This window comes from Anabrus simplex, chromosome 8 (genome assembly GCF_040414725.1).
Source record: "Anabrus simplex isolate iqAnaSimp1 chromosome 8, ASM4041472v1, whole genome shotgun sequence".
Classification (NCBI taxonomy): Eukaryota; Metazoa; Arthropoda; class Insecta; order Orthoptera; family Tettigoniidae; genus Anabrus; species Anabrus simplex.
The window spans coordinates 89335313-89362932 of record NC_090272.1 but is presented as its reverse complement, the minus strand read 5'-3'; the positions used below and the strand labels follow the sequence as shown (position 1 = coordinate 89362932).

Below are 27620 nucleotides of genomic sequence, written 5' to 3'. Positions count from 1 at the left end.
GTGGACACAAATACTGTGCTTTCAAGGTCTGTCCTTCACATTCTGTTATGTTGGTGCATGTGCCTAGTCAATACTGTACCAAATCGATTGCGTAAAAGATTTAATTCATTAGACACTCAAGAATAGATAGTACATGTTTCGAGAATATATGGATTCTCTTCATCAGCTATACAGGTTAAAATCACATATTTATCAGGTGTATGCATAAGTTTTTGCTGGTTTTTGTGGTAAAGAAAACACACAGTTTTCAAGGGAAATTCATTTTTTGTTTATTCAAAATATTGGCCATCGGCTTCTACACAAAACCATGCCAGAAAAGCTGCTGGTCTTTTGCGGCAAACCATTCATTTAGCCATTTTCCAACTTCCTCAAAATTGCTGAAGTGCTGCTCTGTGAGTGCGTGCCCCATTTATGCGAAGAGGTGATATTCAGATGGCGTCAGGTTGGGATAGTACGGCGGGTGCGGAAGTATGTCCTATTCAAGCGATTTCAAGGTGTCTTTCACTGGTTTTGCGTGCGAGACGGAACATTGTCGTGTAACAAAATCACTTCGCCATGTCTTCTGGCCCATTCTGGTCTTCTTTTGATCAATGCATGATTTAAATTAATCGTTTGTTGGCGATAGCGTTGTGCATTAATGGTTTCGCTGGGCTTCAAGAGTTCATATTACACAATACCGCTCTGGTCCCACCAGACACACAGCATGGTGTACTTGCCGAAGTGATTTGGCCTTGGTGTTGAAGGACCGGCTTGGCCAGCTGACGGCTACAATTTTCTCCTTGTCAGGTTTTCAAAATAAATTCATTTTACATCACCCGTTACAATTCAGTACATAAATTATTTTCTTTTGTGTTGTTAAAGCAGCATTTCACAAATTACTGCGATTTTCCATTTGCCGTTCATTCAAATCTTGTGGGACCCATTTACTGAGTTTACTGATCTTCCCCATTGCTTGTAAACATCTGCTGATTGTTTCTTGTGACACATTTAATGCTTGTGCCATTTGCTGTTGAGTTTGAGTTGGGTCATCATCCAGTAATGCCTGCAATTGCTCGTCTTTGCACTTTTGTGGTCTACCAGAGCGCGCACTGTATTTCACACTGAAATCACCACGTTTAAATTGTCGAAACCATGTCTCACATGTTCTAATCAATGGAGCGTGCTCACCATATGTCTCTGATGTAGTGTAAAATTCATTAGCTGTTCGCTTGTGCCATCTCTTTGTGAAACTGCAAAAGACCCATTCATATGCCTGGTATGTAAAGACCTTATAGGAAAAGGAGGGGGGGCTTAAAAGTTAAAACTGTAAAGATGTGCAATAACGCAAATTAAAATTTGAATCATAATATCTTGGATCATGTTTTCAGTTTTGTCGTGTTCATATAAAATCTACATTGTAATAGAATAATTCTGTAATTATTGAGGTGCACTATCTTGGTGTGGCATCAAATGTGTCCTTGTAGCAAAAACACACTTGTCCAGATCTCTTATTTATGTCCTTAGATGTAGTAAGCTGTAAACTTTTTGTTTTTTGCTTTACGTCGCACCGACACAGATAGATCTTATGGCGATGATGTGATAGGAAAGGCCTAGGAATGGGAAGGAAGCGGCCGTGGCCTTAAATTAAGGTACAGCCCCAGCATTTGCCTGGTGAGAAAATGGGAAACCGTGGAAAACCATCTTCAGGGCTGCCGACAGTGGGATTCGAACCCACTGTCTCCCGGATGCAAGCTCACAGATGCACGCTCCTAACCGCATGGCCAGGTGTCCATTTTTACTGTCAATGTCATAATAATGATGTTCATCTCTTTATTGAATTCCTTCTCCCCTAATGGTATCATAATAGGTCTCTTGTTCATGCTGTAGAATGCTGCTTTCTTGTGTTGTCCCAGGTGATTAGAATCATTACTGATTATAACATCTGTGTAAGTAGGTTTCCTATATACTTGATAAACCAGATTTTCATTATATATATAGTTACTGTAAAATGTAAGTAGTTCAAACTTTTATTTTCCTCCGATTCACTTGTGAACATTACGTGCTTGTCCATATTATTTAACTGGTCTAGCAGATCATTTGGGTTGAGTTCCTGTTCATTAATGATGACTAGGCAGATGCAATAACATAACTAGTTATTGTGATTAAGTCAATACAGACCCATCACTGGCCAATATATCCGGCTCCATGGCTAAATGGTTAGCATGCTGGCCTTTGGTCACAGGGGTCCCGGGTTCGATTCGCAGCTGGGGTGGGAATTTTAATCATAACTGGCACAGGGGCTGGGTGTATGTGTCGTCTTCATCATCATTTCATCCTCATCATGACGCGCAGGTCGCCTACAGGAGTCAAACCGAAAGACCTGCACCTGGTGAGCCGAACTTGTCCTCGGACACTCCCGGCACTAAAAGCCATACGCATTTCATGTTTTATTGGCCAATATGGTGAAGATTATGAATAACTCTAAAAGATCCAAAGGAAAGCAGCATGATTTATTTTGGGTGATTTCCAACAAAGGATTAGTGTTACGAATAAGTTGCTAACTTTGGGCTGGGAAGATTTGGGAGTAAGGAGACGAGATACCCAACTAAGTGGTATGTTTTGAGCTGTCAGTGAAGAGATGGCATGGAATGACTTTAGTAGACGGATAAGCTCGAGTGGAGCTTTTAAAATTAGGAAAGTTGGAATTCAAGAGGACAAATTGGGGTAAATATTCAATTATAGGATGAGGAGAAAGATATTAGAATAATTTATCAAGGGAAATAATCAATAAATTTTCAAGTTCTTTGAAAATATTTAAGAAAAAGCTAGGTAAACAATTGATAGGAAATCTGCCACCTGGGCGATGGGCCTAAATGCAGATCATTGATTGATAGTGTTCTAAGTTGGTTTGTGTAGCATTGTGTCGTAGTTATTTCTGAAATTCCATTGAATGGCACGGAACCCATCACAATGTAATTTTTCTCAAGCCAAGGTAGTCTTTCAGGATATGAAACAGTCTTAGGCACTATACCTGTCTCTTGGGCTAACTCACTAACCAACTGGGTTGTATCTATTCCTGGCAGTGTACTAACAAGCTGCATGTCCTCGTTACTGACACCAGGGTGATCCAATCGAGGCATGTCAGCCACATGCTGTCATTTGTCATTGAAGACCCACGATGCCATAGTTCTGTGAGGTAACGCTGAAGCCCCGCTCACCTCATGTAGACATTCATGGCACTGTTGTCGTGTACGGCCGTGGGCACATAAATTTTTAATCCAGCTGCATTGTTCATGTTTTGAGAACTTCTTGGATGCTAACCATTTGACTCTTCTCTCACAGGTTAAGCTATTCTTCGTAGCACAATGAATGTGCAGAGTATTAGATGGACGAGCCTGTGTACTGAGAGATAGGCTGGGTACCACCCTAAATATGTATATGTGAGAAACACTGGTTTCGTTTTCTGGTGTTCATACTATAGTGTTGCCACTAATAAAGAAACAACCCTCATTTTTAAGTGCTCTTTTGTCATGAAGTGTGATGTAATTTAATATTGCTTCATAAAAAATATATTTTGTCTGTTGTAGTTATTCTCCAACTATGACCCTTCAAGTTTACTATGATCTTCTGTCTCAACCATCACGTGCTGTTGTACTGTTCCTGAAGGCAAATAAAATACCCTATGAAGATAGAAGGATTAATTTGGGAAAGGGTGAGTATGAGAGACCTACAACTCATCAATCAATCAATCAATCAATCAATCAATCAATCAATCAATCAATACTGATCTGCATTTAGAGCAGTCGCCCAGGTGGCAGATTCCCTATCTGTTCTTTTCCTAACCTTTTCGTAAATGATTTCAAATAAATTGGATATTTATTGAACATCTCCCACGGTAAGTTGTTCCAAACCCTAACTCCCCTTCCTATAAAAGAATATTTGCCCCAATTTGTTCTCTTGAGTTCCAACTTTATCTTCATATTGTGATCTTTCCTACTTTTAAAGACACCACTCAAACTTATTCGTCTATTAATGTCATTCCACGCCATCTCTCCACTAACAGCTCGGAACATACCACTTAAACGAGCAGCTCGTCTTCTTTCTCCCAAGTCTTCCCAGCCCAAACTTTGCAACATTTTTGTAACGCTACTCTTTTGTCGGAAATCGCCCAGAACAAATCGAGCTGCTTTTCTTTGGATTTTTCCCGTTCTTGAATCAAGTAATCCTGGTGAGGGTCCCATACACTGGAACTATACTCTAGTTGTGATCTTACCAGTGACCTATATGCCCTCTCCTTTACATCTATACTACAACCCCTAAACACCCTCATAACCATGTGCAGAAATCTGTCCCCTTTATTTACAATCCCATTCATGTGATTACCCCAATGAAGATCTTTCCTTATATTAACACCTAGATACTTACAGTGATCCTCATAAGGAACTTTCACCCCATCAACGCAGTCATTAAAACAGAGGACTTTTCCTAACTGTGGAACTCACAACCTGACTTCTAACCCCGTTTATCATCTTACCATTGCCTGCTGTCCATTTTACAACATTATCCAGGTCATTTTGCAGTTTCTCACAATCTTGTAACTTATTTATTACTCTATACAGAATAACATCATCTGCAACTCTTACAGTTTGAACCGTTCCAGTAAAAACATTGATTTTGAATCTTGGACATTTACAGATGTTATTTGTTCTCACTTTGGCTTGTGTGTTTATCCACATTGAATGAGTTTCAATTGAAGTAATATATATAAATTATATTTTTCTTGTGTATTACAAGGTAGGACTCTCAACACTACTTTTGCGTACAGTTCTGAAAGTTCATTATTATTTTTGTTCTGCTCTATTTCTTGACATAATGCTTGGATATGATTACTTTAGTCTTTCTGACAACTGCTATTTATTTTGTGGTTGAGTTCCTTCATTATAAACCAGGTACAGATGGAGTATTATACATTTACTACTGCATATTTATTTTTCATGATTGCATTGCATTTGAAATATACTTTAAATTTCTTAGATTGTGTTCAGTGCCAAAGAGATGGTAAGTACACAAAAAATTTGGCCAACTAAACACCTATGGTATCTGAACCCAGAACTTTCATATTCCACATCGGTTACTATACAGATTGAGCTATGGTGGCCTAGGTCATACTTGTTCTGTTGGAAAGGATGTGAGTTACAGGTCTGGCACTGCTGCTAGCACAACTGTAGTGTGCATGCTTGTAGCCCACTGTGAGCCTATTCAAGTGAACATTCAAGTTTTGCGATAGCAGTGTAGTTGAAATAGACTTTCAGCTTATTAGGCCATCTTCAGTACATATTGTACACGCCAAACAGATGTGCTTCTTCCTTCCTCCCTCTCTCCTGGTCGCAGTGACTTATCTCCCGATTTTGAGACCAGATTTAGTATTCCTGTATTTTTTGAAAATCCCAGGTTTTTCGTCATTCTTTATAGCTGGAGAAAATTTATGTTCAGTGGACACTGGCAAGGCAGATGCAATCAGTTGGTGGTGTCTTAAATATGACAGAATCTCTAATGTAATGTTTTTATTTTATCATTTCCACATAACAAAGCTGACTGTGGGACTGTTTTTTTTAGCATATTTTTAAGGACTAAAACTCAATTCAGATCAAAGCTTCCCGAAAAATAATTCTGGAAAAAAATTAAATCTTAAAACCTGTTCAACAAGCATAAATCTAGTTGAGAAATGTATAAAGAGGCCTAAGGCAGTTACAATGAATGGTCATGTGCTCTAAAGCTCAGATACATGCCATATTTCAGTATTTATAAAATGCATGCAATATTTCAGTATTTATCAATAAATACATTAATTATAAATTAGTGTATTAATAAATAAGAGAAATTGTGTAATTGAGTAGGTGGTATAATGTGTTAAATTTACTTCAAGGGTACGTCATCAATGATGTGTCGTAACGTGGGATATGCTGGTGTCCGGTTAGCCATTTTGGTTCTGTGTTTAATATTTCTTTGGCATGTGCTATGTGTACTGTACTGAACAAGAGTGGCCGCGTGTGTTAACGTGCTACAGCTATGGAGCCAAGCTACGTTTTCGGAGGACGAGTAGATTTCAACTCCACCATCAGCTGTCCTGAGAATGGTTTCCCATTTTCACTCCCGGGCAAATGCCGACAGTTCATGTTTTTTGGTCTCAGCCACTTACTTCCACCTCCTTTCATTCACTATCATTCATTTCATCTTCATTAGTTTCTCAACTGAGGTTGGCATCAGAAAGGGTATCTAGCTGTAAAAACATGCCATATAATTTCTTATCACGTCATCCCTGACCCCATATCAGGAAACGGGACTAATGGGGTAGACATAACATACCTATGTATTGAACATGATCTAGTAAGCTGAAAGTCTGTTTGAAGTACACCAAGCGAGTTGCCTGAGCTGTTCAGACGATGTAGCTGTAGACTTGCATTTGGGAGATGGTAGGTGCAGTTGCCAGTGTTGGTAGCCCAGAATATGTTTTTCCGTAGTTTCCCATTTTCACATGAGGCTGTACCTTAATTTAGGCCTCAGTCGCTTCCTTCCCAGTCCTATTCCATCCTGGCCATAAGACCTCTATGAGTCAGTGTGATATAAAACCAATAGCAAAAAAGTATTTTGTTAACATTGATGCTTTCACGGCCCGTACTTGTAGACATGATATGGGATTTTGGGCTTATGCCGTGTCAAGAAAACAAGTTGAAACTCTTTACGTATTGCAGAGAACTTTGCTCCGCGTCTTCAGGAGAAAATCTCAACTGTTCATGCAGAAGACTTCAATAATGAAAGTCTGAATTTAGACGTTAGTAATAGAAGTGTAAGTGGTACGTTCATTCGTTACCTGTACGCAATACAGTGCTAACATTCAAAGTGGAAGCTGATGGCACCATGAGAATCGGTCTGGAAGAGGGGGTATAGTTGGTGTACACATATGACAGTATGACTATGACTAACACAAGCCTGAAATGAAAAATTGGTGACGAGGAAGTACAAATTTGGAAAACACCGAAATGAAATAGTGGAAGAACAGGGAAGAGAACTACCTACGTAAATCCTTAAATTGCTGGCAACCACGTATTACTTAATTCGTAGTCAGTATCCCTGTTAAAATTTTTAGGATTTCTATGTATTTCCACAGCTTCCTGTATAATCCTGGACCTGTAGTGTCTAATGTGGGTAACAGCTCGAACATCTTGGAACAAGACATCGTGACCCAGGATGTGCTCAGCTATTGCTGATTTGTCTGGCTGGTTGAGACGGATATTTCTTTGGTGTTCCTTGATGCAAGTCCCAGTGGACCGACATGTTTGGCCAATGTATACCTTGCCGCAGGTACAGGGAATTTTGTACACCCCTGGGAGTAATAGTGGGGACAATTTGTCCATGCTTTTACCTACACTGTGGACAGTTTTGGTGACAGTGCCAAACATTGTTTTAATATTGTGTTTGCGTTTAACCTTGGCAATTCGGTCTGTAGTCTTGTGGATGTAAGGCAGGTAGGCAGTTCCCTTCACTTCTTCTTTCTGCGAGCTTTGCTTAGTTATCCCTCTGGGTTGCAGGGCTCTATGAATCTGTACATTTTAGTTTCATTTACTACCAATAACTTTGGAAATTAGTCTTCTTGTATGGCACTTTATCTTTTTCCAGTGGTTTTGGATCAGACTATACAAGACTTTACAAAGTTGAATGACAGAAAGTAAAGGTGTGAAATTAAAATGTATGCATACATATTCATTATAAGCTTATGCCTTTCAGTGTTCAGTTTGCAAACCTCTGAATTAACTACTGTGTGCCAACACAAACCTCTATTGCAACCAGCTCTGTGGCCTTTTTAGCACCTCAACTCATTTTCTCAACTTCTGTGAAAAAAGTCTATCATTTCTTCTTCTTTTGCTACCGCTTTTTCCCACACCTGTGGGCTCGCGGGTGCAAACTGTGTCGCACATGTGGATTTGGCCCTGTTTTCCGGCCGGATGCCCTTCCTGACGCCAACCCTATATGGAGGAACGTAATCACTATTACGTGTTTCTGTGGTGGTTGATAGTGTGGTATGTTGTCTGAATATGATGACGGCAAAGTCTATCATTCTCCTAGGTAAACTATCCTCCTACATTTGCCTCACATAGGCCTACCATCGATGTTGGTTTATGTGCACAGCTTCATCCATTGAGTTCAATCTCAACAGCCTTCATTCCCTCAATCTTAGGGCATGAACAATTTGGTACCCAAGTTCAAAGGTAGGCATTGCCTCATCCAAATGTAAATACATATTAAAGGGTAGGGAAAACTTTTAACTAATAAATACATGGTAATTATTTTTCACTACTCTTTACATGAAGATTTTTAAACATAACATTATGCAAAATCTGACTCGATAAAATACAGTAATCTTCTTCTATTAAGTACTCAGCCTATTTAGGACCAGATTTCCCTTCCCTTCATTTTTACCACTACGGTTTCATACATTGGCTTATATGCTGTCTTTATTTGGCAGAGATCTTCCTCTTCTCCCTTTCTTGAATGTTTACTCTAGTGATCACCCATTTCTGGATATTGTTTTTATATGTAGTTGAGTTGTGTATAGTGTCCTGTGTTTTACCAGATTGTTTTAAGTCTTCTCTGATCCTATAAGTGTTATCTGATGTATCCGTAGTTTGGATGGAGTTTCTGGTGGTACAGCAATATATTGTTGGTCTGTCTGGTTCAGTCCAGGTGCTTTACATGTCCATAGAACTCCTGATGCTCTTTTCTTATGACGTCAGTGAGGGGTTCACTGTATTGATATATTTTCATGTTGCTCATGATCTTCCTCTCACCATCGTGGCTCTTCCTGGGTCCTAATATCTTCCTTATGAATCAGCATTATCTAAGGTGTAATGTCTCGAGTAGGCCTTTCTTGTCTAGTATTAGCGTTTGCAGTGTACAGTACTGTATGTTTGATAATTGTAATGCAGTATAGGCACTGTGCAAGTACAAGTACTGAACATGTTTTCATTGGACTAAAAGGAATCTTTACTTTGTTATGACAGAATTGTGGTCATTAATTAAAAATTATGATAGAAGCTGCAGTTATTGTGACAAGCAGAGAGTCATGAGTGGTTTGAAGATGATGTTTGAGAATGTCTGCAAGCAACTCTCTGGAATTCATCTGACGACTGTTGGGGTGAAAAACTAATTTTTCTGTGCCTCTCTGGGAAAATAGTAGACACATAGGCAGTCCTTAGAGGGTAACCAAATTTTCTGTTTCCATTGAAGTGAGCGCTGTATATTCTGGAGTTTCTTGGAGGCTCCCATAGTGATCCATCAAGATAGAAATAATTAATCAAATCGAATAACAAGTTTCATAGCCCACCTTATGACCATGATTATTAAGGCAAACAGTTTCAAGAATTTTAAACACCTGATACATTAACTGGTATATTTGTACAAATTTACACTACGAGTAGTTTACGACCTGTATCCAAAGTTTTCTTCTACAGGGTGAAGCGTAATTCGCGTACTCGGGCGTCGCAGCGCGACTCCTCACATGCCAGCAATAAAAAAATGTCTCATACAAAATTGCATCTTGCGAGTATATCCGGCAGAAAAACGACGTTGAAGAGTAGCAATCTGGCAACACTGTAACCACATGTAGGGTAACTACCTCTGTCAGCAGAAGTTAGTCGTACTGTACAGTTGGTGCAATGGATAAAGTTTTGGGTTAGCACGCAGGAGGTCGAGTGGTCGATCCTGGGTTGAGGCGTATGTTTTTTATTTCGTAAATGTAGTCCAGGTGGTATGGTATCTGGCACCTTAATCGTCAACAGCGACTGCAGCATTTCCTCTAGAAACCATTTGCACTTACATACTACGATCCTAGAAATGGACGAACAATCGTTTTCATTGGTCAGCTTTGAAAGGCGCCCTTTCCACGTCGTGGGCGTGAATTTATTCGCACCACTTCATCTACTAGATGTGAAACCTGTTTTCTTTGTACCCTCCTCCAATGGTCCCATAGATTAGTACCAACTATTATTCTTGCCTCGTTCAGGTCCATTACATTTCGTTAGGGCCTGACGTTACCAGTAGGCCTAGCAACATGCTCTGCGAATAATGTCCAAACTCGGTTACAATTTGTATGTGTTATCACCATGGTCCCAATAATTCTGCCTTTCAACATTGTGTCTGGTAACCGCATGCTGTTTAGTACGTATCTCAATGCATTATTATTATTATTATTATTATTATTATTATTATTATTATTATTATGATGTTGTAAATGTAGGATACACGTGACCCCAGAAACGGTGTCTTACTGTATTACAGTAGGTAATGTCAGATGGAAATTAGTAAATAAAAATGCGCCTCAACCCAGGATCGAACCATTGACCTCCTGCATGCCAACCAAAAACTCAACTCACTGCACCAACTGTACAGCACGACGTGAACGTGCACACAGCGGTAGTTACCCTACATATGGTTACAGTGTTGCCAGATTGCTACTCTTTAACGTCCGTTTTCTGCCGGATATACTCGCAAGACGAAATTTTGTGAGAGACATTTTTTTATTGCTGGCATGTGAGGAGTCGCGCTGCGATGCCCGAGTGCGTGAATTACACTTCACCCTGTGTACGTATCTGTGCTTCATTTTGGAAATGCATAAAATACATTATTTTTGGAATTTTATACATGTTTAGAACAATCCACAACACAACAATTATTATTCTTTTTTCCTCTTTGTTTACCATCCATTCTACGTAACAGTAAGATCACTATGACTTCCAGCAAAGTCTCACAGATTCCTCTCCTGCGGTTAATTCCGGGCTCAGCGCTGGCATAGATCACATGGTGCCTACAGTGATGAATTTTGGCATTTTTACTGATGTTTCTCTTATTATGGCTTTCAGTGGTGGTCCTGTATGCAGCCTAAATGTCAGAAATTAGATTTGACTTCTTTCCTCTTGCCTTTTCTTAGCTTTATATTGTGATCTGTCATGGTCAGCTCCTTGCACCATTCTCTTGCAGCTTTCTCTGATACCAAGTTAAATAATGTGATAGTTGATGATGATGATGATGATGATGATGCTTGTTGTTTTAAGGGGCCTAACATCTAGGTCATCGGCCCCTGATGAGACGAAATGCAATGACAAAATAAAAATCCAAAATCCTCCACTGACCAGAATTCAAAGCATGAGGACGAAAAATGAACGGATGGATATGAAGTTAAAACAATCAGTGGAGACTACTCGCAATACCTCAGTCTCAGAAACTGACGGAAAACAATAGTAATACTGACCAAGGGACTGCTTCTATAGCTCAATACTGAATCGATGATGCTTGCAAGCTAAAGGGGTCCAAAATGTAGGTCATCGGCCTCTCATAATGGTACTTATCGCTTGTAAAGTAGAGCCATGGTATTTGACATGGTGTGGTACTAATCAAAAGTATCGTAGCCTCGCAGTATTCCACACATTAAGGTACTACTCACAAGTAATGAAATTCGCACATGTAATATAGACCTATGGTGTTTCACACATAGCGGCGCCATTTACAGGCAGAGCAAACCTATGGTTTTCATCACATAAGTGTACTAACCACAGGGACTCGTACTAACCCGCGGTGTTCCTTATATAGTGGGTACTCCCATAGGCAACCCAGAACCCTGGTGTCGCTCATATAGTGCTACTAATCACAGGTACCGTAAAAGCCTGACCACACGGTGCTCCTGATTGCTACTAATCAGAAACCTATTTGGTACCTAACATAGTGGTACTACGCGGAAGTAATAGCGACCCATGGTGTTCCCCGCGTGGTGGTACTAATTACAAGGAGTTCCATGGTTCGAATCCAATCATCCCTTGGTCGCCTCTACGACAGGCAGGGGATACCGTGGGTGTCTTCTTCGTCTGCGTCCCCCACCCACAAGGGGTTGTGTGTTTGGTCCGCGAGAGGTATTTTATTTCCCTCAAGTCCGCCGGCAAGCTGGTTAGGACCACCCTATCCGCCACGTGGGACACGCCACGTGGGAGTATCACCTCTCCCCCTGCTACGCCAGCGTAGTAGGTTCGTGGAATGTGATAGTTCATCTGCTTGTCGCATGCCAGTCTTGATATAGAAACGTTCTGAAATCTCACCCATAAATTTCACTCTGGAGCGAATGTCAGCTAGTGTTTGCTTGATGAGGTTGATGGCCTTAGTATCACTACCAAATTCATACATTATCATCATGCCGGGCTGAGTGGCTGGCTTTCTGACTCTAACTTGGCAGGTTCGATCCTGGCTCAGTCCGGTGGTATTTGAAGGTGCTCAAATACGTCAGCCCTGTGTTGGTAGATTTATTGGCACATAAAAGGACTCCTGCAGGACTGAATTCCAGCATCTTGGCGTCTCCAAAAGCCGTAAAAGCCATTAGTGGGATGTAAAGCAAATATCTTCATCATCATAGATTGTTCTGCCTTTCAGCTGGTCCAATCATGGCTGTGACCTCCATATCTGTCTGCCTTGAGACCTTTCTTTACTTCTTCATATCCTTTGTTTCCTTTTCAAATGTTGTCTAATAGCTGGTATCTCCTCCTCCTCCTTCCTTATTTCCCTTTTACCATCCCTAATAAGCTACCTTCTGCAAAGGTATCACATTCTTTCGTAATGCACTGGATTTTTTTTTACTGTAACTCTGCAGTGTTTAGCTGTCCTGGCAGTCGAGTTTGTTACAGGGATATCAAAGCATTTCTGTGCAGCTTCACACAGCATTTCACAATTCATGCAATAAAATTTCATTCACCACTATTTCCCTTCATTGCCTTTACAATTACCTTTATTTTTTATTTTTACTATTTGTTTTACGTCGCACCGACACAGATATGTCTTATGACGACAATGGGACAGGAAAGGCCTAGGAATGGGAAAGGAAGTGTCTGTGGCCTTAGTTAGGCCACAGCCCCAGCATTTGCCATACCATGGTGCGTATGTGCAGGAGCTTGCTGGGACCCACTCCTCTCCGCTTTACTGCCTAAAGTGACTTTTCATCCTGCGAACATAACATTCAACCTTTCTCACCAAATTATTACAGATATCGATAGGTCACATGCAGATGAAACAAATGACACCTCTTGGTACATGCTATCACATCACGGTCCGGAGTTATACTAATTTTACTACATGCACCGAGCTCCAATTTCACCATAAAATGGCAGTTGTGTGCACCCCGTGCTATTTCACCCTCTAACCTTGAAAGTTATTTGGGTAGACTTTTTTTGACCTTCCTCTTTTCAACTTGGTTATATTTTCTTCAGGTTTGTACCCCACTGTCGGCAGCTGTGAACTGTGATTTCCCATTTTCACAACAGGCAAATGTAAGGGCTTAACCTTAAGGAAGGCCACAGTTGCTTCTCTCCCACTCCTAGCCCTTTCCTATCCCTTGTCTCCATAAGACTTATCTGTGTCGGTGCGATGTAAAGCAAATTGTTAAAGAATATTTTTGTTAGTTTTTATAGTTATAAAATTATTGCAGAAAATCTCGTGCACCCTCTTTGGGAGACATTTATTTTGCCATGGGACCCAGTGTTAATTTTTTTGCCAGTAATGGATGGTTGGACAGATTTGTTTTCTCTGACACAATATAGTAGTAGCAGTAATAGTATGGTATTCCTGTTTATTCTCTCACTCATGTGACATCATCACATTAATAACAGTATGACATGTTTCCTTCTACAAGAACATCCTCAAACTGTGTCAGACACTTACAAATATGTACAGTATGTATGTGCAATATGGTTTACATTGTGTCAAGTGCTCAGTGTCTGTAGTGATCAGTATGGTTACATATTTTGTTTTGTATCTGTTTTTAGGGGAACATTTCTCTGAAGAATTTTCTAAAATAAATCCTTTTCAACGAGTGCCTGTCATTGTGGATGGAGATTTCCCTTTGATGGAAAGGTATGTGATAAGATGGTTAGGAAAGTATTACATACATACATACATACATACATACATACATACATTATCATTATAGACTGTTATGCCTTTCAGCGTTCAGTCTGCAAGCCTCTGAGAATTTACTAAACGTCGCCACAATCCTCGATTTGCAACTAGTGTTGTGGCCTCATTTAGTTCTATACCTCTTACCTTTAAATCGTTAGAAACCGAGTCTAACCATCGTCGTCTTGGTCTCCCTCTACTTCTCTTACCCTCCATAACAGAGTCCATTATTCTCCTAGGTAACCTATCCTCCTCCATTCGTCTCACATGACCCCACCACCGAAGCCGGTTTATGCGTACAGCTTCATCCATCGAGTTCATTCCTAAATTAGCCTTTATCTCCTCATTCTGAGTACCCTCCTGCCATTGTTCCCACCTGTCTGTACCAGCAATCATTCTTGCTACTTTCATGTCTGTTACTTCTAACTTATGAATAAGATATCCTGAGTCCACCCAGCTTTCGCTCCCGTAAAGCAAAGTTGGTCTGAAAACAGACCGATGTAAAGATAGTTTCGTCTGGGAGCTGACTTCCTTCTTAGAGAATACTGCTGATCGCAACTGCGAGCTCACTGCATTAGCTTTACTACACCTTGATTCAATCTCGCTTACTATATTACCATCCTGGGAGAACACACAACCTAAATACTTGAAATTATCGACCTGTTCTAGCTTTGTATCACCAATCAGACATTCAATTCTGTTGAATTTCTTACCTACTGACATCAATTTAGTCTTCGAGAGGCTAATTTTCATACCATACTCATTGCACCTATTTTCAAGTTCCAAGATATTAGACTGCAGGCTTTCGGCACAGTCTGCCATTAAGACCAAGTCGTCAGCATAGGCCAAACTGCTTACTACATTTCCACCTAACTGAATCCCTCCCTGCCATTTTATACCTTTCAGCAGATGATCCATGTAAACTATGAACAGCAAAGGTGAAAGATTACAGCCTTGTCTAACTCCTGTAAGTACCCTGAACCAATAACTCATTCTACCATCAATTCTCACTGAAGCCCAGTTGTCAACATAAATGCCTTTGATTGATTTTAATAATCTACCTTTAATTCCATAGTCCCCCAGTATGGCGAATATCTTTTCTCTGGGTACCCTGTCATATGCTTTCTCTAGATCTACGAAACATAAACACAACTGCCTATTCCTCTCGTAGCATTTTTCAGTTATCTGGCGCATACTGAAAATCTGATCCTGACAGCCTCTCTGTGGTCTGAAACCACACAGGTTTTCATCCAACTTCCTCTCAGCGACTGATCGCACCCTCCCTTCCAAGATGCCAGTGAATACTTTGTCTGGTATACTAATCAATGAGATACCTCTATAGTTGTTGCAATCCTTCCTGTTTCCTTGCTTGTAGATAGGTGCAATTACTGCTTTTGTCCAATCTGAAGGTACCTTACCAACACTCCACGCTAATTTTACTACTCTATGAAGCCATTTCATCCCTGCCTTCCTACTATACTTCACCATTTCAGGTCTAATTTCATCTATTCCTGCTGCCTTATGACAATGGAGTTTATTTACTATCCTTTCCACTTCCTCAAGCATAGTTTCACCAACATCATTTTCCTCCTCCCCATGAGCTTGGCTGTTTGCAACATCACCATGATGATTTCCTTTTACATGTTCAAAATATTCCCTCCACCTCTCCAGTGATTCCCTGGGGTCTATTATGAGTTCACCTGAATTACTCAAAACACTTTTCATTTCCTTTTTCCCTCCCTTCCTAAGATTTTTTATTACTGTCCAGAAAGGTTTCCCTGCTGCTTGACCTAGCCTTTCCAGGTTATTACCAAAATCTTCCCACAACTTCTTTTTGGACTCAACAACTATTTGTTTCGCTCTGTTTCTTTCATCTACGTACCAATCCCTGTCTGCCTTGGCCCTTGTTTGGAGCCATTTCTGATAAGCCTTTTTACGTCTACAGGCTGCTCTCCACCAAAATGTTCGCCTTTTCCCATCTTTACACACAGTTGTTCCTAGGCATTCCCTTGCTGTTTCTACTACAGCATCCCTGTATGCCACCCATTCACTTTCTGTATCCTGAACCTGCTTACTGTCTACTGTTCGAACCTTCTCACTAATCATATCCATGTACTTCTGTCTAATTTCGTCGTCCTGGAGATTTTCTACCCTTATTCGTTTGCAGACAGATTTCACTTTCTCTACCCTAGGCCTAGAGATACTTAGTTCACTACAGATCAGATAGTGGTCTGTATCATCGAAAAATCCCCGAAAAACTCTTACATTCCTAACAGATTTCCTGAATTCAAAGTCTGTTAAGATATAGTCTATTATGGATCTGGAACCCCTAGCCTCCCATGTGTGGCAGTGAATAGCCTTATGCTTGATGAATATATTCGTAACAGCTAAACCCATACTAGCACAGAAGTCCAGCAAACGCTTCCTATTCCCATTAGCTTCCATATCTTCCCCACATTTACCAATCACCTTTTCGTATCCTTCAGTTCTATTCCGAACTCTCGCATTGAAATCGCCCATTAGCACTGTTCTATCCTTGCTGTTGACCCTGACCACGATGTCACTCAACGCTTCATAAAACTTGTCAACTTCATCCTCATCTGCACCCTCACATGGTGAATACACGGACATAATTCTTGTCTTAATTCCTCCCACTGACAAATCTACCCACATCATTCGCTCATTTACGTGCCTAACAGAAACTATGTTGCGTGCAATGGTATTCCTGATAAAGAGCCCTACCCCATACTCTGCCCTTCCCTTTCTAACACCCGTCAAGTACACCTTATAATCTCCTATCTCTTCCTCATTATCTCCCCTTACCCGAATATCACTTACTTCTAGCACATCCAGATGCATCCTCTTTGCTGACTCAGCCAGTTCTACCTTCTTTCTTCCATAAGCCCCATTAATATTGATAGCTCCCCATCGAATTCCATTTTGTTCGCTAAGTTGTTTCCAAGGAGTCCCTCGCCTGTCAAATGGGAGTGGGACTCCATTACTCCCATAGGTCCGAGGCTTGCTTAAAGTGTTCTGAGCTCTGTAAATTCATGAAGCAGGATGCTGCCCTACTTGCACATAGTCCAAGTGAGGATCTCTCCTCTAATGGGTTATGGACCACCGGTGAATTGTATAGTCCTAGCCGCCTGAGCACAAGGAGGGCCATGACTCAGAATATGTCCAAGATGCCCACTCCCATTCCATAGCAACTGGTATCCCGACTCTCAGGACCACTTACTAGGCCACTCAGCCATTGCCCATGGTTCATGAACTAGGACGTGACTACAGTAACCCACAAACATGAACCATGAAAGTATTAATGCAAGGTAAAAGTGGCAAGTTCATTGTAATAGTTCTATGAATTATGACAGCAGCTACTAATAATTATTACACATCATGCTGTTTTTGGTGAGTGTTAACACAGTATATAATACAGTATATTCGATCAAAGCATGACTTTCTGGTATCGGAGTGTAAGGTGTCCTGTCAAAATTCCAGAAAGTATTGTAGTTAAGGTAATGTAGTGCAACAGCCCATAAAGGCCTTGGCTTGCCAAGATGACTGCTACCCAGCAAGATGAACACCAGATACTGATATTTTTTGTTTTATCAAAAAGGAAGCCATTCTTTTTCAGTGTCAATTTGCTTATTATAACTTTTATGTTTTTAGTCTGTCGAATCACAAAATATAACACTTTAACATGCCTATAATAGAACACATTAATAACAGTTATGGCATGTTTCCTTCTACAAGAACATCCTCAGTTTCTATCAGTCACTTACAAGCAAGCATATTTATGTACGTACAATATTGTTTACATTACATATCCTTGTCAGTGATTGTAAATGGGTGATACTGTGAACAAGTTTGACAAACTAGTGTGTATGAATGTTGAAATCTGTCATTGACACCTAAATATGAAGGTGGATGAAATATGAACGGGAATTTGAATGTACTGCTGCTGTTAGTAATAATTCTGAAGCAGGGCTTTCCCAGAATGTTGGTGGGGGGGGTCTGGAGAAGGGATTTGCGCGCGCGAATGACGCTGGAGAGCTGGGCTGCTTCAGTACACCACGAGTGAGCAAGAGGTGCACACATCTGTTGCGTAACGCATCATTATCAAATTTCTCGCAAAAGAGGGCACCACACCTTCCGACATTTTGAGATGGCTCCGTGCACAGTTTTGGTAAGAAACAATTTCGCAGACTCGAGTGTATGAGTGGGCTAAAAAATTTGTGGCAGGAAAAGAAGCTGTGGAAAATGAACCTCATGAAAGGAGACTGCAGACAATCATCACTGCAGACAATATTGTTGCCATTCATGACATTATTGGTGAAGATTGGCGAATAAACATTTCGCAAATTTTTTAGCCGTAGGAATAAGTTACGGAAGTGTTCAAACCAGCATCCGAGATGAACTCCATTTCAGAAAATTGTCTGCCAGGTGGGTTCCTCATCTTCTCATATGTATAATTCCCTTAGCAGATGTGAGCATTTTATGGATGTTTGAAGAACAGTTTTTACTATCCTCCATTCATAGAAAGTGACATAACTATGTCATACTTTACATTACCCTCTCCTATTGCACAGCTGATACAGAAATATATACAAATACTGCAGAGGAAAGCATCACACCTAATTTCTTAAAATTTACTAAGAAAACTCATAGAGACACGGCTAAAACCCGCGCGACTCAACGAAAAAACGGATAAAATTTGGATAAGAGAGGAAATTAAATTCCTTCAAAAGAAAAAAAGCTCTTCTTAACAATAATCTTTATGACACTCATTTAGAAGTTTCGACCTTATTATGTCCTCTCGAATGGACTTCTTTTCAGGCTCACGTCACCAATAGACTCGATAAGGTTTTATTGAAAAAACAAAGCACTCTTGACAAGAAGTGGAATAACTTAATAAAAGCTTCCCACAATACCCCAAACACGCAGAATCACGCGGAATCGAACGTTTTTCCCCCGCCGGTAGTGAACCTCAGTCAAGTTGACCTTGATCCTAAGGACCTCAAGATATTAAATAAGGGACCAAAACATAACTGGGACACGTCCTTCAACCAAGACGATTTAATCATTACATTGGCTGAATCTGAATTAGCGGTTAATAGGTTACCTACAGACGTTCAAAATGAGGTTAGATATGAAGTTAATCGAAAGTTACTTTCGATCAGAAACATACCGGTTCTGGCAAACCCAATAAAGAACAAGTCACCAACATATGCAATCTCAAAAAGGAAATTAAAGATAACGATTTAATAGTAACTAAAGCAGATAAAGGTAATGCTACTGTAGTTATGGAGAAAAGTGACTACATAAATAAAGCACAATTCTTCTTTACTAACAATAACTTTAACACAGTAAAAAAAGATCCTACTAATAGAATACAAAGAGAGCTGAAAGCTTTAATTAAGAACTTTTTATTTTTGTTTAATGACGTAGGAAAATCAAAATTGATCATCATGAATCCCAAGTTACCTACGGCGAAAGCGTTACTGAAGATTCACAAGGCGGATGTCCCCATAAGGCCCGTTATTAACTTCAGAAGTAATCCGACGTACAAAATATCCCAATTTATTCACAATTTTCTTAAAACACATTATTCCTTTCAAGCTAACACGTCAGTTAAAAATTCCCTGGAATTCTGCAATAGAATAAAAAATCTCATGTTACCGAAACATTACACCCTTCACTCCTTTGACATAGTAAATATGTACGCGAATGTACCCGTCAATAAAACCATCAAAATAGTAAAAAACAACCTTTCCAAATTCAGTAAATTGACTATAGGGGAGATAGAAGAGTTTATTCAGATCCTCAAGTTTACATTAAATAATGGTTTCTTTACTTTTAATAACATCATATACCAACAGAAGGGGCTTCCTATGGGGTCACCGGCCTCGGGAATCCTCGCTGATGTTTACGTAGATTTCCTCGAATACACTCACATTATAGGTAAAATTAATGGGATCAAACATTGGACTCGGTATGTGGATGATACTTTTATTATCCTGGATTCTCACATTATTGACAGCAACACCGTTCTTGAATTACTTAATAACCTGGATCTACACATAAAGTTTACGATAGAATCCGAGAACAGCAATTCCCTTAATTATCTCGATTTAACTATTACTCGCAATCAGAATAAAACCATTTCTTTTAATATTTACAGGAAGCCCACTCACACAATAAACACAATCCACCAAACTTCTCTACACCCAGGGACACAGAAGAAGACAGCTTACAATAGTATGATTTTCAGAGCTCTTAATGTTCCTTTATCCCGTAAGAATTTTAGAAAGGAAATCAACACCATTTATGCAATAGCCGAAGGTAATGGTTTCAGTAAAGCTTTCGTGAATAAAATTCTCAATAAATTTAGAAATAAGCCTAAGACCACCTTAGAAAAACAATCTTCCCATAAAGAGAAGTTCACCACATTTACCTTTAATAATAATAATAATAATAAATATCCTATTTCAAACATCTTTAAAAAACACAACTTAAAAGTAGCTTTCAAGACCGTTCACACCAATACAAAAATGTTTTTTAATTCTCATACTGTCAACAGCAAAAAATTTTCTAACTTTGGAATATACAAATTAAAATGCCAATCATGTCTTTCAACGTATATTGGGCAAACAGGCCGCAGTTTCAATGTAAGATACTCCGAACATCTTAATGCCCTAAAGTATAATCGCTACTCAGCCATGAGCGAACATTGTAGAGAGAAAAATCATAAATACACAACAATTGATCAAGATTTAAAGATCCTGCATTACGAACAGAAAGGTCCCTTACTTAATATACTAGAGAATATATATATATATATATATAGATATCGACCAATATAACAATCCCGTCTATAACTTAAATGAAATCAACGAAAAGAAAAATATTTTATTGGAAACCTTTGTCCCGCTCATCTGCGAACAGTTCATTAATAAAAAAGAGTTTCACTACCGACATTCTAGAAGAAGACCCGCCCTTCCATCAACACCCTCCTTCCGCGAATCACAATGTCCCTCCCTCCCTGCCCCTCCCCCTCCATTACCCCTCCCAACCACATCGACACAGATACACAGTAAGCCACACACAGGCTTAGTTGTCAATGTGACTTGAGACCGACAAGGTCATCTCCATTCGAGATGACAACTTTTAGTTACAAGTAAGTCATATGAGTTTTCTTTTCGTACATCATTTTTAACTTGCTCTTCATCCACTCATATATATCCCTTTTTTCTCATTACAGATGTTATACACGTTTTATTTGTAGTATTGACGGTCTCACTACACTCCTCAGCATAGTGTTTTTATTTAACAGTCAGCAAGATCTATTAGACGAGAGGACTTTGTACCTCAATGTGTTTTTAACTCACTAATCATGATCACTGTCACTTCACATCATTATGATTTTTAATTTGTTTGTATATTATGTAATCATTGTTTTACTATTGAAGATGGCCTTGAGATTAGGCTGAAACATGTATAGACTTTGCTTCATCTAACAGATGACTTGACTTGTATTGATAGGAGGATTTTATAAATATTTTCTTTTGTAAAGTGAAAAAAGCATCACTAGATCTGCAGAAATTTTATCCTGAAGGAGGGGCTACTTTTTGCAGGACCATGTCAGCTGTTATGCTTCCAGGAAGGTGATTATTAGAGCCTGGATTTTCATGCAAATGCATGTTTTTAAATAATCTAGTTACACTTCTCAAATTTTGCAAATATTCGTTTTATGACTTAACGATTCCAAACAACCACTCCTTTTCCGTGCATGTTTGCATGTTTTGGCCTTTTTAAGAGAAAATGCATGCATAATGCATATCTTGAAGATTTTGGATTTAATAGTGAATATTTGGACGTTTATATTGCATAACATGACTTTTCTTCCGACTTAGGCGCATATATAATGTTAAGTTGCATGATAGTGTCTTTTATGAATGTTAGTTTGCAGAATTTGGGACCGTTTTACCGCGTTGTATGTCTATTATTGAGAGACGGATAGAATTAGAATGTATTCATGGCATCCTACCTGACAACCAATGTTATTACATACTGTAACCTTTACTACGGTGGTTACACAAAACAAGTACTCAACACAATAAAGGAGGGAAGTAAGAGGAACTACACACCATCAGAAAACACTATACACTCAGAGAAACATCAGCTGGCCTACGCGGATCTCTGCCAACAACAACATAATACGAAATGTCAGTAGGGCCAACTAGTGGACAATGAACCTGGACAATGAACCAGGAAAATGGAAGGAAGTACAACTTACTGAGGGCATGGATATGGCTTAGGTTGCAGATTCCGAAATAATTCGCCGTGATCCTTCAATTTGAAAAATATTATTTACAAGTGAAAATTTTACAAATACATCACTGGAGAGGTGGAGGGAATATTTTGAACATCTTCTCAATGTAAAAGGGAATCATCATGGTGGTGTTGCAAACAGTCAAGCTCATGGGGAGGAGGAAAATGATGTTGGTGAAATTATGCTTGAGGAAGTGGAAAGGATAGTAAATAAACTCCATTGTCATAAGGCAGCAGGAATAGATGAAATTAGACCTGAAATGGTGAAGTATAGTGGGAAGGCAGGGATGAAATGGCTTCACAGACTAGTCAAATTAGCGTGGAGTGTTGGTAAGGTACCTTCAGATTGGACAAAAGCAGTAATTGCACCTATCTATAAGCAAGGGAACAGGAAGGATTGCAACAACTATCGAGGTATCTCATTGATTAGTATACCAGGCAAAGTATTCACAGGCATCTTGGAAGGGAGGGTGCGTTCAGTCGTTGAGAGGAAGTTGGATGAAAACCAGTGTGGTTTCAGACCACAGAGAGGCTGTCAGGATCAGATTTTCAGTATGCGCCAGGTAATTGAAAAATGCTACGAGAGGAATAGGCAGTTGTGTTTATGTTTCGTAGATCTAGAGAAAGCATATGACAGGGTACCGAGGGAAAAGATGTTCGCCATACTGGAGGACTATGGAATTAAAGGTAGATTATTAAAATCAATCAAAGGCATTTATGTTGACAATTGGGCTTTAGTGAGAATTGATGGTAGAATGAGTTCTTGGTTCAGGGTACTTACAGGAGTTAGACAAGGCTGTAATCTTTCACCTTTGCTGTTCATAGTTTACATGGATCATATGCTGAAAGGTATAAAATGGCAGGGAGGGATTCAGTTAGGTGGAAATGTAGTAAGCAGCCTTGCCTATGCTGACGACTTGGTCTTAATAGCAGACTGCGCCGAAAGCCTGCAGTCTAACATCTTGGAACTTGAAAATAGGTGCAATGAGTATGGTATGAAAATTAGCCTCCCGAAGACTAAATTGATGTCAGTAGGTAAGAAATCCAATAGAATTGAATGTCAGATTGGCGATACAAAGCTAGAACAGGTCGATAATTTCAAGTATTTAGGTTGTGTGTTTTCCCAGGACGGTAATATAGTAAGTGAGATTGAATCAAGGTGTAGTAAAGCTAATGCAGTGAGCTCGCAGTTGCGATCAGCAGTATTCTGTAAGAAGGAAGTCAGCTCCCAGACGAAACTATCTTTACATCGGTCTGTTTTCAGACCAACTTTGCTTTATGGGAGCGAAAGCTGGGTGGACTCAGGATATCTTATTCATAAGTTAGAAGTAACAGACATGAAAGTAGCAAGAATAATTGCTGGTACAAACAGGTGGGAACAATGGCAGGAGGGTACTCGGAATGAGGAGATAAAGGCTAATTTAGGAATGAACTCGATGGATGAAGCTGTACGCATAAACCGGCTTCGGTGGTGGGGTCATGTGAGGCGAATGGAGGAGGATAGGTTACCTAGGAGAATAATGGACTCTGTTATGGAGGGTAAGAGAAGTAGAGGGAGACCAAGGCGACGATGGTTAGACTCTGTTTCTAACGATTTAAAGATAAGAGGTATAGAACTAAATGAGGCCACAACACTAGTTGGAAATCGAGGATTGTGGCGACGTTTAGTAAATTCTCAGAGGCTTGCAGACTGAACGCTGAAAGGCATAACAGTCTATAATGATAATGTATGTATGTATGTACATTCCGAAACAAAATCCACCAAACTTGCAAAATACGAACTATAAACTCTGTGATCTACATAATTTAGAGGTTCTTTGATAATACTTTTCTGTAAATTCAAAATTTCAAATCACTATACATCTAGTTACCAAAGCAGTTGTACAATGCAATTTAGTAGGTCAAAAGCAACATAAAAGCAATTACAATTTACAGTGAAGTGAATGTACTCTCCTAAACTCTAGTGTACATCAAGTGACACTGAACTACCAGAGGCAAACCCCAAGGTAAATGTATTAAATTACAATCTACATATTTAGTGAAATAAGAAATGGGAATGCCTCGAAAACAACAGGGAACCCCAGCAGAAAAGCTAAGCGTCGTAAATGATGGCGAATCTAGGTTAGGCTAGGGCAGACTCCTATACGAAATTGCAACCGAACATTATGGAAATTTTAGCCGGAACGGAATTCAAGAGTGCTTACCCGAAGGTGCGCCATCCCGGAAGCGAGGCGTCGCACGCGACGCAGACCAACACAGACTAAAGGCAGATCAGGCCAAGACAAGACTGAATTATCACGAATGCTGCCTCGCTCACTATATATAGAAAACCCTGGCCTTGGAGTAGCCAATCTGAATGCATGAGTCCGCCCATCCCCTCCTAGGTTCACCAGTCACAATTCCTACTCCCGTCGCAAACTTTAACTAACATTCTAGAATACACACATTTGCAAATCTTCCATTTCCAGAATAGTTAGAAAATTCCTTCTAGAAAACATAACCCACAAAAGGCACACACCCTGTTCAACAATTTTCTAGATACTTCCAGTAAGTACAGAATTGAAATCTACTATTTACAAATACATATGTTACAAATATTACACAGTACAGGTTAGGTCATTACAAATAAAACATTATATCATACTTTACAAATAAAGTCTTCAAAAAAACACTTTCCACTTCCACTATATTGTTCACCTGTGACAATACTGTACATCAAATCCTATAATCCAATTAGCCAAGCACTTTCTTATCTGTTGCTTGAGTAAACATTGACGTAAGCAGGAAGGCCAGGTGCTGACTGCTGTAATTCTTAGAAATAAGGTATCCCAGTATAAATTGAACCGTAAATTGTGCGTTACTGAATGGCAGCTCATGTTTTTCGTCTATGTTAGACGAACAAAACAAAACTTGTATCACATTTCTGTGACGCCGCATTACTGAGATAGTGGCTTACAAACCTTGATTTTGTACTGAACCCACTATCGTTGTTATCCTGGCATTCCCTACCCGGAACTCTCACTCGTCACACGTATCAGGTCAAAATAATTGAAAGGAAGAAGGCAGTTTGGGAAGCAGCACTCATGCACGCTGCAGATTGCAGTTTTGTGTTGGACTGTGTGTGAAGTGGTGTTGTCATGCTGCCTGTTAAAAGTGCAAGAAGAGACCTCGTGTCAAATGGACTGAAGGAAAGGAATTCCTAAGAGCGAATGGTGATGTAGTTTATTGTGATTGTTACAATAAGGATGTAAGTACCCGTCTTTTCTTTTACTTATCTTTAATAGTATATTGTCCGGCTTCATGGCTAAATGGTCAGCATGCTGGCCTTTGGTCACAGGGGTTCTGGATTGGATTCCCAGCAGAGTCGGGAATTTTAACCATCATTGGTTAATTTCGCTGGCACGGGGGCTGGGTGTTTGTGTCGTCTTCATCATCATTTCAACCTCATCACGACGTGCAGGTCGCCTACAGGCGTCAAATCAAAAGACCTGCACATGGCGAGCCAAACATGTCCTCGGACACTCCCGGTACTAAAAGCCATATGCTATTTCAATAGTTTATTTTCTTTTAAATATTTATACTAGGCAGTGACCCACTTTATTTAAATTTTACTATTTCTGGAAAATGCACATATAAAAAGAACGACACGTTTCGTTTGCAGATTAAATGTTCAAAAAAGTTTCAAGATTATCAACATATAAGTTCTGTTTCACACACACTGCAAAAATGAAACAACGAAAGGAAACCAAAATGGAATGTGTCCAAACATTCATTACCACAGCACCAGCTATGCCAGGCTCAAAGCCATTTTTATGGATTTATATGATGCTCCATTGGGGACAAATATACCTCTTGAAAAACTAGCAAACCCCATATTGAAATAGTTTTTAGAAGTGTATACGATACATTATATCCCAGATCGAACAACCTTCAGGAAAAAAATAGCTTCCAATTTTATATGCACAGGTACAGAAAAGCAGATTTTTATTAATTAATTTATGCTACTTTTTAATGTTCCTCAATAATCTATATATTAAAAAAATTGATGATAACTAAAGTCAGTCAGTCCGGCCATTCTATCTGGTCGATTTCCTTCATTCTTTTTTGAACTGAAAGGTATTCATGCGCAGATTTGTCATAAGGTACTATAAATCACTTAACTTACGCCTTCCTCAAATTATTTGATTTTTTCAATTTTTGTCTCTTTGAAGCAATCACATCTTTGGTTCTAATTAACGTACGGATTTCGTTGTGGCCTAAGAACACTCAGTAGATCAAGCTCTTTCATTTCAGCTCTTAACTATTCAAATTGGTTGATTCTGAGGAAAGTTATGAGTGCACATTCAATTTGACGTCTCATTTCTTCAACATTTTTTTCTCATTGAAGCAATCATATCTTTCGTTCTAATTGAAGTATGCAGTTCGTTTTGATCTAAATGCACTCAGTCGATCAATTGCTTTCTTTTGAGGTGATAACTACTTAAATTGGTAGATTCTAAGGAAAGTGATGAGTACATTTGTCTCAATGACGAAGATCTTTGAAGGACTTTTTAACAGTTCAGCGCGTAGTGTTCTTCCAAGGAACGTTTAATTCAATTTTGTGTTATGTATTTTCAAGTGTTTTGTTGACATAATATTACATTCTGTTACCACAACAGATCATTTGCTTCATTTCATTAACTCAAAACTTTGCAAATACATCCATGAGGATAGTAACGAACAACACCATACTTTGTACACTGCAGGCGGAGCCAGCAGGAAACAACTAGTATTATTTGGAAACGTAGAATTAATTTTTCAAAAGAGGTAACCTCAAACTTACTTTGTTTAACTTCGAATCTTTAGCTGTTATTGAAGACATTCAAACATGTCTGCGATCATCGCACGGAGAAATAGCTTCGGCAGCTAGAGATATACTGAACGAAGTCATCCGGTCCAGTCCTGATTTTGAATTCATCAGGCTTATAAAAGATATATTGTATGTTGAAAATGCAAAAGATGTATAATTGGACCTCACTTTGTCCCAAATGTCTTCCTTTAAATATGCACCTGTCACATTTTATGACTTAGAAATATTATTTTCTGTGTTTAAAAATGTACTGACAGCAGATAAACAGATGAGCTTAAGTGAAGACAATTTGGAGAAATTAGTTGTCGTACAATGGTTCAAAAGGAACCGAAAATGTAACCATGTGACCTGAATTTTGATAGTGCATATTTTTCACTTTATCATGCATGTTTTGCTACATGATAGTGCATGAATGCATACATATTTTGAGATTTTATAGTGCATGAAAATCTGGGCCCTAGTAATTATATTCCTC

At 39.3% G+C, this 27620-nt stretch overlaps 1 protein-coding gene across 8 annotated transcripts in view; it reads left to right on the top strand.

Annotated features, from left to right (window-relative positions):
* Positions 1-27620, top strand: part of GstT3 (Glutathione S transferase T3) — an 81474-nt gene that overhangs the window by 18553 nt on the left and 35301 nt on the right. For all 8 annotated transcript variants that reach the window (XM_067152329.2, XM_067152326.2, XM_067152332.2 and 5 more), the window contains 2 exons: positions 3567-3691; positions 13836-13923. In XM_067152329.2, the coding sequence (XP_067008430.1) occupies positions 3580-3691; positions 13836-13923 (200 nt within the window). In that variant the 5' untranslated portion in view covers positions 3567-3579. The remainder of the gene's footprint in view (positions 1-3566; positions 3692-13835; positions 13924-27620) is intronic.